The 18,637-nt window shown below is 36.4% G+C and overlaps 2 protein-coding genes across 2 annotated transcripts; both read left to right on the top strand.

The window, feature by feature from the left end:
* The first annotated feature begins 2,001 nt into the window (after positions 1 to 2,001).
* On the top strand, positions 2,002 to 6,185 carry LOC306854071 (52 kDa repressor of the inhibitor of the protein kinase-like). The gene is made up of 5 exons (XM_079391870.1): positions 2,002 to 2,236; positions 2,794 to 2,914; positions 3,051 to 3,158; positions 3,712 to 3,748; positions 3,961 to 6,185. The coding sequence occupies exons 1-5, from the start codon at positions 2,025 to 2,027 to the stop codon at positions 5,847 to 5,849; spliced, it is 2,367 nt and encodes a 788-aa protein (XP_079247996.1). The 5' UTR covers positions 2,002 to 2,024; the 3' UTR covers positions 5,850 to 6,185.
* A 3,973-nt stretch (positions 6,186 to 10,158) lies between these two features.
* Positions 10,159 to 17,410, top strand: LOC306853856 (microtubule-associated protein 6 homolog). The gene is made up of 3 exons (XM_079391508.1): positions 10,159 to 11,312; positions 12,376 to 12,592; positions 15,942 to 17,410. The coding sequence occupies exons 1-3, from the start codon at positions 10,594 to 10,596 to the stop codon at positions 16,146 to 16,148; spliced, it is 1,143 nt and encodes a 380-aa protein (XP_079247634.1). The 5' UTR covers positions 10,159 to 10,593; the 3' UTR covers positions 16,149 to 17,410.
* The last annotated feature ends 1,227 nt before the right edge of the window (positions 17,411 to 18,637 follow it).

Raw genomic sequence — 18,637 nt, 5'->3', positions numbered from 1 at the left:
CCACAGATTGTAAGATCTAGTCAAGACTTTGCTGTGTATATGAAAATGCCCTTTGTATTATATTCAAACAGTCTTATGTATGATATATAAAAAATAACTTAATTGACGCGTTCTTGGCTTTTTTCTTCTTTTATTCCCTGGTTTGCTTCAACACTACATCGGTCTAATTTAGAGGACTGTGTACCAGTAGTTCTTACAAGAACTGTACAAATGGGTTAAATGGGTTTTTATTGTGGATTATCGAATAATACATATAAATGAGTAAAGCGTTTTCTTAAGTAAATCTACGAAAAGTTCGATAGAAATTAGATTAAGCTAATTATTATTATGGTGCGCGGCTCGTTGGTCTAGGGGTATGATTCTCGCTTCGGGTGCGAGAGGTCCCGGGTTCAAATCCCGGACGAGCCCAAAAATTTCTTTATACAGTTTTAAAATATAGAACTCACTTCATTCAAAGTCCGTGCTGATTTCTGGACATAATATATACAAATACATACTATTTAAATACATTTATAATAACGGGAACCTGGAATCGGTTCTTTCGAACAGTTCGTTTCAAAGAATCGGTTCAGATTCAATGATTCTCTACGTCATGACGTAGTAATGAACCTGACACCCCGGCATATTTAAAGAGCCGTTTTGACAGCTCATTTTTAATAAAACCGGAGTAGTTAAATTCTAACAATGATTTTAGAACTTTTTGATTACATATGCTACATTATTGTTTTTGAGATCTCTAAATACAATCCTGCATATGTACGAATGTATAATTGATCATGTATAATCATATTAACACACACATTGCCATACCGGTACCATTATGTTTTGCCAAATGTAGATAAAATGTGGGATAATTTAAGGACAAAATAAACTTACCCAGAGACAAAAGTGATCTAAAACCTACTATACTATACCAACATGCCACAAAAATATTAAAACAAACTTGAACACTGAACATTGGGATTTAAGAGGAGGTTTTTTTAGGAGCTGAATATGGTCCGGTTTCTTTCTTTCTTTCTTTCTTGGTTTCCTCAGAGAGAGGAACCAGTTCAGTGCTAATGTGAATGACTGTGAATGCTAATATACTAACTTTGACTGTTAAAAACAACAATAAATAATAATAATAAAACACGAGTTTAGTTTTTTGAACACAGTTGACTGATTTCTTTGTGCATTTACACTAAAGATTTTGTTTTGTTTCCTTAAATATTGAACATTTCTTATTGACTCAACAAGTACTTGATTATCTTGACTAAAATGATGAAGTAATATTTCATGTCCATATATTTATTTGGTATGAGGCTGTGTAAAGCTACATTATATCGAATGAGGTCACTAAATAATTATAACAAAAAATTTGACCTAAAACTATAACTTAAATGATTCCTGTTTTAAAACCTTTGTGACTGTATGTTTCTGTTTACTACTGTAAAGCTGCTTTAAAACAATCTATTATTATTTTTATTATTACTATGATATTGCTATAAAGCAATATAAATAAACATAATGTGTAGTAGTCATTATTTATGTGTGAAAAACATTTACATCTGATTAAAACATTTACATCTGATTATTATCGTTTTAAAACGATAGACTAATCAACACATTATAACATAAACTGTTAAAAAGACAAATAATAATAATAATAAAAAAAACTTTATCTACAGAAGGGTCATTATGTGTTTCAAACTAAAGAAAGACAGAAGTAGATACAAGAAACATTTAAAATGAATAGGAAATAGTTTATTTTTATTATTATATTTAAACTCAAAGTAAATAAAAAAAAGTAAATGCAGACACTACAAATCTAATATTAGCGAACATATATATTTAATCCACACTTCATAGTATATTGATATGCTTGCAAACAATAACTAAGAGCTGTTCACTCGAATCAGGTTTTGTGAACCGGTTCGTCCGAATCATTAAAAAGATCCGACTCTTTGGAACGATTTGTTAATCGCTACTGCTTTCAGTATGGCTGGTGCATTGTGGGATTGAAACGAATTGCATTGTGGGTTGGCATGCCATCAATGCTACTGTTTCATACTTGCGCGCCTTGTTCATTTTTGCAGTGTTGCAATGATTGTATTAGGGACACCATAACTAATAAGAGTGCTAGAGAGCTTTTGAACATTAAATGCACAATGCCAAATTTTTGTGCCGCTCCGAACTGTACCAGGAAAAGCACCCAGTCCGATTTAGCTTTCTTTAGGTTTCCAAGGGATCCGGAGAGGTTTGACTTTTTTACAGCTTCATTATCACTGTGATTTTGTGTTAATTAAACATGACGACTGTTATGAAAGTAATGCTTCCTGAGGAAGGCAACCCAAATTTACACCTGCATATCAGTGACGTGCAGTTAGTTAATGCATGTTGACATAATATAACAAGGCTTCTCATATTTATACATATGAATACTGTGATGCTATGATGTAATTTGCTGTTTTTGGTCAAAAAAAAAAAATTGTTAACAAACTTAATGCCTGTAACAGTGAAGATAGAGTAGAGTAGACAGTTAGCTGAACCTTTTTGTATTAATATAGATTTAGAGATTTTTGTAGTAAGTGTACTCAAGATTTATTTTAATATGCTGACCATAATATAGCTTCTACAGTAGTTTTCATCAACAAAACATTTGTGTATGAATGTCAAACTCGGCAGTGTTCAATGTTTTTTTCATTTGTTGCTCAGTTTTCTTGCCTAAACCAGTGAATAATTGTTTTCTACAAAAAAAAAAATATTATGCAAGAAATGAGTCATTGTGTATTTCTTATAATTGTACTTGCACAGATGTAGGTTGTGGGTGGAGAACTGTCGCCGGGCAGATCTGGAGGAGAAAACTCCTGATCAGCTGAACAAGCACTACCGACTGTGTGCGAAACACTTTGAACCAGCCATGATATGCAAAACTGTAATGCACTATAATTTATACTTCACAATTGTTGTTTTAAAAAATTACAAGCATATAACATTACTCATAAGATAGGAACCTTAATGTTTTATCATATTATCTTAAATAGGTTTTTTTTTGATGCTGTGTTTTTCAGAGCCCTTACAGGACAGTATTAAGAGACACTGCTATTCCCACGATTTTTGATTTAACCAGCCACCTCAGCAATCCTCACAGCAGACATCGCAAACGCATCAAAGTTCTGGTAGAATACTCTTTTTATTTTATTTCTTTATTTTTTCTTTCAGGTGTACTCTCATTGAATTTCCTGCATTTGTTTTTAAACTGCGTAATAACTCTTTTCTGCAAAGTATTACATATTACATATTGTTAGTGATGTTAATAAATTTAAAAGGGTAGTTCACCCAAAAACGTTTTCTTCATCTTCAGAACACAAATTAAGATATTTTTGATGAAATCCGAGAGCTCTCTGACCCTCCATAGACTGGAAGGAAACTACCATGGTCAAGGTTCAAGACATCGTTACAATAGTCCATGTGACATCAGTGGTTCCTCATTAATTTTATGAAGCTACGAGAACACTTTTTGTGTGCAAAAAAAAAAACTTTATTCAACAAAGCTCCCAGATTTCATAAAAAATATCTTAATTTGTGTTCTGAAGATGAACAAAGGTCTTATGTGTTTGGAACGACATGAGGGTGAGTAATTCATGACAATTTTTTGGTGAACAATCCCTTTAACAGTATAAATCGGGACACAATTTATCTAGTTACACTTTGCACTTCTTTTTTCCTCAGACAGATGAAGAGGTTCAGAAAATCAAAGAAAGACGATGTAAGTAAGATATAGTTGATTATTACACATCCTCTGTAGAATATTTGATTCTGATTGGTCAACATTTATCAGTCAGTTCATTTTTAATGTTTGCTGTTGCCCATGGCAGCGCTGTATATCACTTATCTGGGTAACTGAAACTGATTAAACCGATATCTTACTTTGTAGCTCTGAATGATCATTGCTTTGAATGTTTGTCTCGGTTTCTTTAGTGGAGTCATCAATTGAACAACTGCTCTCAAAAAAAGACTGCGACGCTCAGGATGACAGCGAGAACGCTGACGACATCCCTCAGCTGACACCCGAGCAAAAAGACCTGAGAGAGTTCCTAAGGTCTTCCTTTGAAGTCATGGTTTTGATAGGAAGGCAAAACTTTCCATTCAGTTGCAATGCAAGAGAAGATGAGATGCACTCTGAGGAGGAACGGTTCTTAACTACAGGTAACTTTCAAGCGCTAATCGAGAACCGCATCAATGCGGGTGATGAATTTCTTCAGAGGAGATTCGAGACGGCGGCTGTTAATGAGGAATATTGTTCGGCCGTCCAGCAGAGGCAGCTTCTGGAGGTCTGCGAGAGATGCGTGCGTGAGGAGATCCTTCAGCAAGTGCGAGAATGCCGCTTCTTTTCCATCGTCACTGGGGAGTTAGTGGAGTTCCCAGAAGGAGAGCACCTGCCTGTATTCCTGCGCTTTGTAGACCAAGCCAACACTCTTAGAGAGGAGTTCATAGAGTTCCTCTCGTTTGAAGGAGAGGAGGTCGCTGTCGCTGAGAGGTTGGAGTCTCAGTTGACGAAAGGTTGGGGCTTGTGTATGGAGCACTGCAGAGGACAAGCGCATGTGGGATCTGGGATACTTGGCACCAAGATGAAGGTAATTGCTGCCCAGCTCAAGGAGAAATATCCCATGGCGGTGATCACACCAACTTCCACCTGTGCACTTAATGTTCATCTTGCTAATGGCATGCCATTGACTGGAGTGCAAGATGTGATGTCCGTTCTAAAGAAGACGAATGCGTTTTTTAAAGGATCTCCGTTGCTGCAGAGCGAACTTGATAATGCCATCTCCATCCTGTGTCAGGGAAACATAGAAAAAGAGAGCATTCTCAAAGAGGGCTCTCGTTCAACCTGGACTGATCTTCATAATGTGTTCGAGATGGCCGTTGATTTGATGGAGCCTCTTCTGCTGTGCATGGACAGCATACACGACAATGAGGATCTGAAGTGGAACGACCAAATCACCAGTGACGCTTACGCCATTTCTGAGGCCTTGGCAGACTTTGAGTTCATCGTGACGTTGGTTATTTTAAAGAACGCATTGTCTTTTACGAGAGCTTTTGGTAAGAACCTACAAGGAGAAACCATTGATGTGTTTTTTGCCGCCAACAGCCTGACAGCAGTACTGCATTCGTTGTATGAGGTATCTGACAATCTGGAAGTATACCACGAATTCTGGTTTGAAGAGGCTATCAGTTTGGCGACTTCAATGGAGATCCCGGTGAGAGTTCCGAGGTTGTTTCTTCGGAAGCAACAGGTGGTGGAGACCATGGAAATACAGGCGGAGTCGTTCTTTAAGGAGTATCTTACACAGCCGGTTATGGAGTACATCACGCAGGAGGTCAAGGAGATCTTCTCTGAGAATCATCTCAAGGCGCTCAAGTGCTTGTCTCTCGTCCCTGCGGTCATGGGACAAATGAGGTTCAATACCTCTGAGGAGACCCATGCAGAAATTTACAGGAGTGATCTGCCCCATCCAGACACACTGCCTGCTGAACTACATTGTTGGAGGATAAAATGGAAACACCGAGGGAAGGAAGTAAGCTTGCCGTGCACCATTCACGAAACCCTTCAGCACTCCGATGTGAAGTTCTTTCCTAATGTTAATGCGTTTTTGAAAATATTAGCCACGTTGCCGGTGCTGAAGCTTGATGGGAGTCACGGTCAAACCGCCCAAAGACGTTTACAAGCTTACTTCACGGACACTGCGGTAAACCAAAGATGTAAGAATCTGGCTGTGCTGAACATCAATTATCATATAAAGACCGACCTGGAAGAAATGGTTCAGTGTTATTTAAAAACTTATCCAGAAGAATGTGAGAGTGATTAACAGGTAAAACATATAGAATCTCCAAGTTTCGACTGCAAAAATCTTTGAGCTGAAAGATTAAGTTGTGTAATTGTTTTGCATAATACAATGCCATTGTTCCTTTTCATGTCTTTTCCCCCTGGAGAAATATAGTACTATTTTTACATTTGTGAAGACAGTCAAAAAGATTCACCATGTAATTTTCGGCAATTTGCTAAGTCGTCTTGCATTTTGTTCGCTTGACTTTTTTTACTTGACAAAAATGACTTTGAAAATCAGCCATTAAAGACACGTTTGCATTTGTATAAGCTGGTCCGAAATGTAAATAAAAGGAAAGCACTTTTGATGCTGTCTTTTATAATGGTGTAATTTCTTTCTAATGTCACAGGTATACACTAATGCATCTATTATATATTTACAGTGGGGCAAATAAGTACTTGATACACTGCTGATTTTTCAAGTTTTCCCACTTACAAAGAATGGAGAGATCTCTAATTTTCATCGTAGGTACACCTCAACTGTGAGAGACAGAGTATTTTTTTAAAAATCCAGAAAATCACATTGTATGATTTTTTAATAATTTCCATTTTATTCCATGAAATAAGTATTTGATACAATAGAAAAATAGAACTTAATATTTGGTACAGAAACCTTTGTTTACAATTACAGAGGTCAGACGTTTCCTGTAGTTCTTGACCAGGTTTGCACACACTGCAGCAGGGATTTTGGCTCACTCCTCCATACAGGTCATCTCCAGCTCTTTCAGGTTTTGGGGCTGTCGCTGGGCAACACGGAGTTTCAGCTCCCTCCATAGATTTTCTATTGGGTTCAGGTCTGGAGACTGGCTAGGCCACACCAGGACCTTGAAATGCTTCTTATGGAGCCACTCCTTAGTTGCCCTTGCTGTGTGTTTGGGTCATTGTTATGCTGGAAGACCCAGCCACAACCCATCTTCAATGCTCTTACTGAGGGAAGGAGGTTGTTTCCCAAAATCTCACGATACATGGCCCCATCCATCCTCCCCTCAATACGGTGCAGTCGTCCTGTCCCCTTTGTAGAAAAGCACCCCCAAAGAATACATTTAATACATTTATGAATACATTTATTCATTTAGCTGACGCTTTTATCCAAAGCGACTTACAATTACTATATATGTCAGAGGTCGCACGCCTCTGGAGCAACTAGGGGTTAAGTGTCTTGCTCAGGGACACATTGGTGTCTCACAGTGGATTCGAACCCGGGTCTCTCACACCAAAGGCATGTATCTTATCCACTGCCCCATCACCACCACCAAAGCATAATGTTTCCACCCCCATGCTTCACGGTTGGGATGGTGTTCTTGGGATTGTACTCATCCTTCTTCCTCCAAACACGGCGAGTGGAGTTTATACCAAAAAGCTCTATTTTGGTCTCATCTGACCACATGACCTTCTCCCATGTTTCCTCTAGACCCTCCAGATGGTCTTTGGCAAACTTCAGACGGGCCTGGACATGTGCTGGCTTGAGCAGGGGGAGCTTGTGTGCGCTGCAGGATTTTAATCCATGACGGTGTAGTGTGTTACTAATGGTAACCGTTGAGACTGTGGTCCCAGCTCTCTTCAGGTCATTGACCAGGTCCTCCCGTGTAGTTCTAGGCTGATCCCTCACCTTTCTCAGGATCATTGATACTCCACGAGGCGAGATCTTGCATGGAGTCCCAGTCCGAGGGAGATTGACAGTCATCTCGAATTTCTTCCATTTTCTAATAATTGCACCAACAGTTGTTGCCTTCTCACCAAGCTGTTTGCCTATTGTCCTGTGGCCCATCCCAGCCTTGTGCAGGTCTACAATTTTGTCCCTAGTGTCCTTAGACAGCTCTTTGGTCTTGCCCATAGTGGAGAGGTTGGCGTCTGATTGATTGAGTGTGTGAACAGGTGTCTTTTATACGGGTAACGAGTTCAAACAGGTGCAATTAATACAGGTAATGAGTGGAGGATAGGAGGGCTTCTTAAAGACAAACTAACAGATCTGTGAGAGCCAGAATTCTTGCTGGTTGGTAGGTGATCAAATACTTATGCAATAAAATGGAAATTAATTATTCAAAAATCATACAATGTGATTTTCTGGATGTTTTTTAATATTCTGTATCTCACAGTTGAGGTGTACCTACGATGAAAATTACAGATCTCTCCATTCTTTGTAAGTGGGAAAACTTGAAAAATCGGCAGTGTATCAAATACTTATTTGCCCCACTGTACTTGGTAGCTATAAAAAGATTGTTAGATAATGCATTAAATAATAAGAAAAACAGTTGCTACAGTATTTATTAAACTTTGTTAGCGTTATTTAATAAAAATACAACTCTTCATTATTAGTTCTTGTTAGCTCAGGTCAATTAAATATAAATAGGTCCATAATATATAAACAGATACATGTTTTAATTTTAATAATGTATTAAACATTTGCTTTTGAAATATTGTTATGGTTAGTTCATGTAAATTAATGTATTTATTCATTTAAATAATGTATTTACTCCCTGGTAATGCATTTATTACAGTGAAAATGAAGAACTGAAACAGATTGGAACTTCATGCATCAATATTGATGGTAACAGCAACAACCTGTTTAACCAGATTTGTTTTAGTCTTACTCCAGTATATCCAACTTAACACTGTTTTGCATGAAAATACAAAAGATGCACAGCCTCATGCAGACATATTCTGCCTTCTATTCATTTGATTTTATTTACACAAAGCGGTAACAAATAAATGCTACCAAAATAGTTATATGGCTTTAGCAAGATCACTGTGCGGTTTATTTCATGCATTGGCTTTATTCATTTTTAGTAAGTATTTGGTAAATGCAATAAAACCCTTTTGCAATGCAAATGCCAAATGCTTAAAATAAATTGAAAAGTGATGTTAAACATTGTAGTACATCTTTATCTAAACATCTTTATTTTAAGAGTCAATTCCTCTTCGGTCCTCAAGAGAGCAGCATTTACAAGTATGTATTTTACTATAAAATCATGCCATTTTAAACTACTTTGGTGTCTGTAGATGGGTGGGTTTAATTATAATAAAAATATTTATTGAAGAGGGCATACTAAACATTAAATCAACAAGGAGCTGCTGCAGATATCTCATATAGATTCAAGAAGGTTTGTATCATGTGAATTTAAAGCACAAAAAACAGGAAAATGTACACTGTTGCCATACTTTTCATCCCACTATACTGATTAGAGGGAAAAGGCAAAAGAGTGGAAATTTGAGTACACTGACTTAACAGCAGGACAGACAGATTGTGCATGATATATTCTATCATCCAAAAACTCCATTAGAAAGGCTTGCACTAAGGTTTCTGACATCAGGTTTTTTTCTTGTCACTTTTGCCACTTTGAATTCTGCTTCTGGAATTTCTGACATTATATTTTAATTTGGGTAAGTCATTACTTTCCGGTTTGGCCATGCAAGCACTTAGATGCAGAGCACTGGCAGCATCACCAGATATATCTGCACTGAGCTAACTGTGCCCCACCCCATGGTATGGGGTTACACAATGTAACACACATGCACATGCAACACATGCTGCCATCACTGCAGGCACCACTAGATGGTATGTTGTACACATGTAAGAATAAAAAGAACAAAAGAAAAGTGGGTGTAGCAATTCATTCATGCAGGGTGGGTCTGATATTCATGCCGAATTTCAAAACCATACATGCATTCACAGATGTGGAAGTGCAGTGAAACAAACTGGAGCATATATAGAACATCTGCTGTTACACACACACGCATATTAAACATTAAACATTAATTGTATCAGTTAAGAGACTACAGCCAAAATCAGTTTAATTGGCCAATAACACTTAATAGAAAGTTGCAAACAACACAAAATCATAATTTTATATGTAGGACATATATTTTACATAAGTGTGCATATGTTTTGTATATGTATTTGTATGTTTTTATTCTTTTTTTTTTACTTTGTTACTTAACTTATATTAATAAGAATATTTTTTTTAGTAATTTATTCAATACAATTTTGTAATAATCATTCAGTACTACAGACAAACTGAGACCCAGGCCCATTGGCATATATGTACTCATGATTTATGTGGTACACACAGAAAGTGTTTACACAATTTTATGAACATTCAGGAATCCCTTTATATGTATATATATATATATATATATATATATATATATTAATAATAATATATACCCAAATAACTCTTTTTAGACCCTTAAAAATCATAAATGTTGCCTATGTAATGAGCCGGTTTTCAGATCAACAAGTCCCAGAATCATGTAGCCTAGCGTTTGCAGGCAGAAATGGTGAAGCAGTGGGTGGATGTGGATGTGTGTCAGTCTTGAAATGGTTAAACGACCGGCGTCTCCACCCGATGCTGCCCAGACGCTGACGGCTGCAGGTGATAGTTCATCCGCTGACCACGAGCGTTTTCCGAGGAAACACGGGAACCGGCGCGGTGTCTAGTCATACAGCTGTCAATGAAGGTGTCTTTTTTATAAAGACATCATTCATTTACATTTGTAGCCTTTGAGAAAACAAGCACATCGAAATTACTCTGCCGAGGGAAGTGCGCAAGCCGGTACGCTAAGAAACAGGGAATTTCAACACTCTGGAAGGATTTCTCTCATCAGAAGGGACATTTAAAGGAAAGAGCATCGCTGTTCTGATTAAAAATATAGATTGTATGCGTTGTGGTCCTCATTTCTGAATCGTTTCTCTTAAGATTCAAGCCTTCGCCTCGTCGTTATCGATCATGGCATGGCCCTGTATCACCAGGGCTTGCTGCATCAACCGCTTCTGGAGTGAGTTGGACAAAGGTGACATTGCAGTGCCTTTGGTTTTCACGAAGTATTCAGATGTGGCCGAGGTGCAACATCTGCACCCTCAGCCCAAACCATTAATATCACAGAAGCCGGTCGTCACAGAATCCCAGCCTGTCCATAGCGCTCACCAGGAGGCGTCGACCAGAGCGACTCACGCCGCCGCTGATGCCGCAGCATCATCATCTCAAGACGGGTCAGGCGCTTCTGTGATGCGCGAGGATTTCAAAGCCTGGAGCGTGCGTCCAGAACGAAGCTGCAAACCCAGAAACGAGTATCAGCCGTCAAAGACCCCTTTCAGCAACGTGACTCAGTACCAGAAAGATTACAAACCGTGGCCCATTCCGAAAAGAGGAGATCATCCGTGGATTCCCAAACCCACTCCTGCTGCACCCTGCAAGGCTGAGAGCAAGTTCTCCAAACAGGAGCAGGCCGCTGCTGAGGTTGAAACGGGTGTGGAAAAATGTGAGATTGAAGAAAAACAGCACGAAAAAGAGAGTAAAGAACGGAGAAAGAAGGTAGACAAAAAAGAGCATGTGTCCGAGGGGATCAAAATGGAGCAAGATGTTGCAGTGGAGGGAAAGAGAAGGTCGGCTGCAGATGCTCTCAACAGGCAGATTAAAGAGGAAGTCACATCTGGAAGTTCTTATAGGTAAATATATTACAAGTTTGCTATGTAGCCTATGCATTTATGTATGTTGCAAAAAAGAGCATATCATATATAAGTACATTCATCAGTTAGCAGCAATGTGTAATTTTAACATCTTCAAATGCCCTTGTCTATTGATTAAATAATCACTTTTACATTAACTTTAAGTAAATATTATACAAAACAGCTGTTCTTTTCATTTCAGGAATTGTGTGTGCATCATTATTTTGCGTTCATTTAATCGCATTATGTATCTGCATTATTTTAACAGCAACTTTATTTGTAATCCTGTTTTCTGAATCACCATTTAAAAAGTCAGTATATGCTCATTTCAGCTGTGTCATCAGTTCTTAAAAGTCATAAAACCCATTCATATTAGCAGACAAATATTTCCTAATTACCATGAAATTAGAAAATTGATAATGTAAACCTTGTTGGGGGCTTTAATTCTGTATAGTCTAGCTTTGGGGGAACCAAACTTAGAACCGGTCATAGAAAACCCTCATTGATTATCCCCCAATCTGATTATTGGGTACTTTTATATTTTGAAATTAAACTAAGATTCAGTATATCAGATCACTGCAGCTAATGTATATCCTCTGAAACAAAAGATCAGTGAACCTGATCTAAGCACAAGATAGAGGGAAAGATTTAGATCCAGTCTTTGAAAAATATCAAGTCACCATGCAGTGTAATTTCCTCTGTGGGTGTCTACCCAAAATTTGTTGAGTCATTCTTGAGCTTTCAGATCATTTTGTGCACACTCACTCTGCATAAAGCTGTAATACAACAGATGCACCTCAATGTCCCAATTAGTTTGCCCTAATTTCTTTACAAGGTGTCTGTTTTGGTTGAGTAATTGTGCTGAATATTGACTTTACTCTCTTTAAATAGGCCAGAGCCTCAACATTAGATGCCATCTATACAAAGCATATATTGCCACATGGTTGCTGATCTGTTTGTCAGGTTATTGGTTTTGGTCTTCAATGAACCACAAACCATTTTTGATTATATGTATAATTATTTCAGCCTAAGATTCATTTACAAAATCACTTTGTTTCTCTAGGACGGAGTTTAAGGCTTACAGAGATGTCAAACCAGTGAAACCCATCAAAGCGAAATCTCAGTACAAACTCCTAGTGGAGGAGAAGACCAGCCTGGAGACCAGTTACAGTGCCACCTTTAAAGGAGAGCAGGGCAAACCTCAGGCCACAGATAACAAGCTGTTGGAGCGCCGTCGGATAAGAAGCCTGTACAGTGAACCAAGCAAAGAGTCCAGCAAGGTAGGATGCTTTCTCAAGTCACCGATTTATTTGTTGAGCTATATTGCCCTGTTTTATTACCATGATGATGAAATGAATAATTTCAGATATGAGGGTAATCATTAGAAACTTAATTACACTGTAAGTAATGAAATTGCAATGCAAGAGTATGAATTTAAATATTTTATTAATCTAGGGCTCCAACATCTGTCGGTCTAATGCTATCAGTTCTGAGATAGAAAAAGTCTTAAAAGGACAGTTCATTTCATGAAGTGTTATTTTTATTTGTAAATGATTATAGTTATTTTCATGTTTACAGATTTTAGTAATTTTATGTGCTTGTCATTTTTATTAGTTTTTGTTTATATATATATATATATAGGCCTATATATAATTATATACGAAAAATAAAATAAACTATAAAAAGGCTATGAAATAAAACTATATAAAACTACATTCCATGCAGTGTTATTTTAGTATTATTTGTAATCTGTTATAGTTAGTTTTCATGTTTTCAGATTTTAGTCGAAGTAATTTTATGTGCTTGTCATTTTTATTAATATTTCTATATAGTTCTATTTTATTTTTATTTTTATTTCAGTTTTAGTCATTTTAGTACTTCAATCTAAACTTATTTCATTTAGTTGCTGACGCAGAATTTCTCTACAAAATCTTTCATCTAACATTTTTCTTTTATTTTGTTAATTAATGAAAACAATTTTTAATAGTTTTACTTAATAACAACACTGACTGCATGACTTCTTTTCTTAGAAGACGTTTTGAAGAATTGGTTTGGTTGCTATTTGCCATGCAGTTAAAAAATGTAATGAAAATTTGCTAAAAATGTACTCGTCCTCAGGCCATCCAAGATGTTTGTTTCTTCATCAGAACAGATTAAAAAAATTTAGCATGACATCACTTCCTCACCAATGGATCCTCTGCAGTGAATGGGTGCCGTCAGAATGAGAGTCCAAACAGCTGATAAAAACATCATAATAATCAACAAGAAATTCACACCACTCCAGTCCATCAGTGTCTTGTGAAGTGAAAAACTGAGCATTTGTAAGAAACTTACAAATTTCTCCTAATCTGTTCCAATTTTTCTAAATCATGGATGGCTTATGAGTGAGTAAATTTTCATTTTTGGGTGAACTATTTCTTTAAAAGAAGGATTTGTTCTCGTATCGACATCAGGGGCTTTATTACAGAAACATTGTTACTCAGAATCCTATATCTTTAATTAGAACTAGTGCTGTCAAATGATTAATCATGATTAATCGCATCCAAAATAAAAGTTTTTGTTTACATTATATATGTGTGTATACTGTGTATAATTATTATGTATATATAAATACACACACATACAGTATATATTTTGAAAATAATTGTTTATACATTTATATATTCATATTCTTATATTTTATATTATATATAAATAAATTTAATATATAAGCATAACTTATTTTTCTTAAATATATACATGCATGTGTTTGTATTTATATATACATAATAATTATACACAGTATACACACATATATTATGTAAACAAAAACTTTTATCTTGGATGCGATTAATCCTTTGACAGCACTAATTTAGAAATATTAAATTAAGAATTGAGATTAAGATTTCTGTCCCGAGTAGTAGATTCTTCAAAATTTCTTTATTTGTCTTCCACAGAAGAAAGCAATACGTGTATGGAACGACTTGAGGATGAATAAATAATAGAATTGAAATTTTTGGTCATTATTCCTTTTAGTGTAAAACCAAATATGTTGAAACAAGGACAGTTTTCTAGTGTTGATGTGCATGTAATGTGTTGATGTAGCCCCTCCCTCTCTCACTCTCATAGGACTGTTCTGACAGTGACAGCAGCTCTGTTCTGTAGTCAGGTGTGTTCAGTGATTCTTTTGGACAGCATGTATCTAGAGTATTTCACCATACAGCTGCACCATCACGGACATCCTCAGTGGGACCGATTCTGATTAAATCCTCTTCACAATGAGGATTTGCTGAACACTATGCTATTTTTATTTTTTTTGCATGAAACAATAGTATCTTCACTATCAAGTGGGGCTCTATTTGGCTTCCACTGTAACAGAATACAAATGATTTCCGCAAGGTTACTGGCTTCAGAAACATGGAGCAGAAGTGGTTGAGTGCCAAAAGATACTAATAGGCCTGCACTCCATTAGTATCAAAACTAAGCTCACACTGATCACTGCGATCATGCTATTGTGTAAGGCATTTGACTGAAGCATTGCTAGAATATGAAAACCTTGCAAAATAGCTGAAATCTTCCATAATCGGAAAGTAAAGGTAAAAGAGTCACATATTATATATGTTATATATAAACCTTTGTGACACATTTTGATAGCTTGCTTTAAAGGACTTGGCTTAGATACAAGCTGTCATCGAAAACTAACTGCATCTCTTTTTTAGAGTATGCAGAGCAAATCACCTTTTTTTGTTTTAAACACATCATCTACATTTAGCACATTGAATAAGGCCTGAAAATCACATCCTAACACGTATTTCTGTCATGAGATACTAACTTGGATGCCACGATACTAATTGAAACATGATTCACATTTTCAGAATTGTTTTATTGACATCATTTTAAATATACAGTTTGCACCGGAGGGCCAGTGATTGGGTTTCTACTGTAAATTACACACTTTTCCTGTTTATTTATGATTTCTAACTTTATGGTGCGTTTACCATAAAGGTTTGTGGGTAAAAATGACAAACTGCGCTACACTACTGTTCAAAAACGTGGAGTCTGTAATATTTTTAATGTTTTTGAAATATGTCTCTTTTGCCCACTAAGGTTGCATTTATTTGATCAAAAAGTAATATTGTGAAATATTTGATTATTCAAAGTAATTGTTTTCTATTTAAAATGCAATTTATTCCTGTGATGGCAAAGCTGAATTTCCAGCAGCCATTACTCCAGAATTCGGTGTCACATGATCCTTCAGAAATCATTCTAATGGTATATTTTTTTCCATGATATATTTTTTCAGGATTATTTGATGAATAGAAAGTTCAAAAGAGCAGTATTTAATAGAAATCTTTTGTAAAATGATAAAAAAGTCACCTTTGATCAATTTAATGTGTCCTTGCAGAATAAAAGACTTTCAATAAATAAATAAATATTACTGACCCCAAATTTTAGAATTGTAGTGTATATGGTAAATGTAATAAAGCATTTTTTATTTTTATGTTTATTTTTTAAAAACAAACAGGAACAGTTAAATGTATAATATTATATAATTTATATGACAGTTAAATATATAATAGACATTTATTCATGTGTGTTGTTTTGCAGTATGGAATAATGCACCATATGTCCCAATTTTTGTTCTTGTAGGTGGAGAGGCATAATATATCACTTTCCAAGCCAAAAAAGACAACAAGCCATAGCAAAACAGTGAAAAAAGCAAAGGAGAAGCCAATCGCTGGGAGTCAAGCTGCCAAGAAGAAAACCTCAGTGAGCAACCAGGAGCCAAAGCCAGAGGGAGGGGTCACCAAGAAAAGCAAAGAAATGATCAACAGACTAGCCGAGGCAAAAGATTAAGTGCACTTTTGTGTTTGGGGGGGGTTGAGGAGGCTATAATACAGAATAGAGGACTCTCATCCCCTTGTTCATGACCTTACTCTAATGGCCCGACTCTGATGGTGTCTTTACCTACGTATTGTGGTGGATCAAGGCTTGTCTGCTTGATTTGTCTTGACTGTGTGGCCACTGTCCAGTCTATAATGAATCTATCTTTGCTTTTGCCCCGCGTCTGCTCCCTTTCCATATACATCAATAGCTTTCTCTGTGGCAAAGATGATTCACGAATCCTTGTTGCATGCTGCCTCTGAGCAAATGGCCATATGCCTTATTGTATAAGATAAGGTTTTTGCTTTATCTTGCATTGAAATATATTTACTGCAAACAATAATGGTCTTTTCTTTCAAGCAATCTAATGTGATATGGACTTCATTTAAAGTATATGGATCACTCTAATTAGATGCACCAATAGCATTGCTCTAACACTAAGATGTAATATTTGTCACCACACAGTTGGATTAAAACAATGTTGTATTCCTCACAAACAATCAACAACGAACACAAGAATGTCTTAACATCTCAAACTGCATGTTTAAAGATTGTGTGACACCAGAAATTAGCAGTTAGGAGTCTTACGAGTGCACAAGAGCACCATGTTTAACAAATGAACACAATCCAGCTTTACTTTTTGAGTATTTGATCTTTCGACACCAGTGCCAGTCATTTTTAAACAAATTGAGGCATGGTCTCTCTTAAAGTGTTACTGTTACCTTGTAGTGTAGAGCATTATGCTATGGAGACCTGTTTACGCTAAGCTTGCACTGCTCTCAATAAAGCAACGTTCAGATGTGCTCTCATACGGATTATGCTATGTATAAGAGAATTTGCTGATGTAAACCTAAAACTGTCTGCATTCCTTGCATATGCTGTAAAATGGATGATTGATTTGGGAAGAATGCTGCTAAGCATACAGCTGAGGTCCATGTGATTGACAGACAGAAGCATGCCCTTCACAGTCATCTGTATGTTAATCATCATTCTGACCCGATCTGGTCTGGAGGGGTGAGAGCCCTCTCAGAGTAAATCTACAGCCTCTTGGTCCCGAGCTCCTCCTGGGCTGTCCTACACGTGCCGTGCACACCATTCTAGGTGCTATCCTCAAGCTATGCTTTCCATAACAGTAGTGCCTGTATATTGAGCAACATCAGATGTCCAAGTGATAATTCTAAGTGTAATGTGCTTATGCTATGAGCTTGCATTGAATGAAATTTATTAAAATTATTAAAACAATACATTGGTGATGTGGTTTGTTACTTTGAACCTTTGATCTATCTATCTATCTATCTATCTATCTATCTATCTATCTATCTATCTATCTATCTATCTATCTATCTATCTATCTATCTATCTATCTATCTATCGTGTGTGTGTGGTTAAGGTATGTTGTGGGAACAAAATGTCCCCACAAGGATAGCAAAACCTGATATTTTTGTAAAAATGCATCATGTTTTCAGTGAGGTTTGTGTAGGTTAGGAATAGAATATACTGTTTATACAGTATAAAAATCATTACGTCTATGGAAAGTCCCAATTAAACATGGAAACCCAGTTGGCATGTGCGCACCCTTACATTGAATGATATGGCAATAAGGTTGATGTTGGCACCACGTTCTTAATAGAAAATGAATAGAACAGGAAATATATATTAGATTTTTGTTTCATTTTTGTATTGTTTTTGGTTTGGTTTAGTTCTGAAAAAATGGGTTATTTGACCTGAGAGCCTTTTTTAGATATGAATGAAGCATACTAGAGAAGAACTTATCCACAAGATTTTTTAAGGAGACAAAATAAACTCATTTATGTAATGTTATTAAAAAAACTAGAAGCATCTTACACTTTCATCACACAATTGCTGCTGGCCTTCAATATCAGAGAAAGAAAAAAAAAACATTGCAGATGCAGTGGACTCCCAGCAGCGACTCAGTCGTCCAAACAAAATTCAATAAATAATTCAAGTCTCAGGCTCTGCATAGTGCTGGCTAATTCAAGTTCCTGCACGAATACTGTTTGGGTGTGGTATAGTGAAAATGAACAATATGGGACAATGTAGCTTTCTAGTAAAAATGTGAAAAGCATAAATGAAACTGTTCATGTACAGCTAACTTATTTAAATGCACAGCATCCCAGCTCTAAAGTAAGACAACAGCATAAAAATGTCACATACTTAAATCCAGCTACTTCTGATCATATTTGAATGAAGATTATAATGATAGCACACCCTTATCATCCATTGTTTTGAATATTTGAAAACATGTGCCCTCCAGTGGTTATTGCGAGTGCTGCTATTTTGAGTGCATTTCCCCCACTTGTTTTTCTATTTTGAAACACAGGCTTAAATAAAATCATAAAAAAATACAACTATTGATTATAATCATGTTAACATAATACCAATAACAAAAGTAGATCATTTAATTTTAGTTTTACGAGCTCCAATAATACTAGCCAAATAAC

This window comes from Barbus barbus (assembly GCF_936440315.1).
Source record: "Barbus barbus genome assembly, chromosome: 34".
NCBI classification, from domain to species: domain Eukaryota; kingdom Metazoa; phylum Chordata; class Actinopteri; order Cypriniformes; family Cyprinidae; genus Barbus; species Barbus barbus.
Note: the sequence above shows the minus strand (reverse complement) of the source record. Positions and strands in the feature narration are given on the sequence as shown.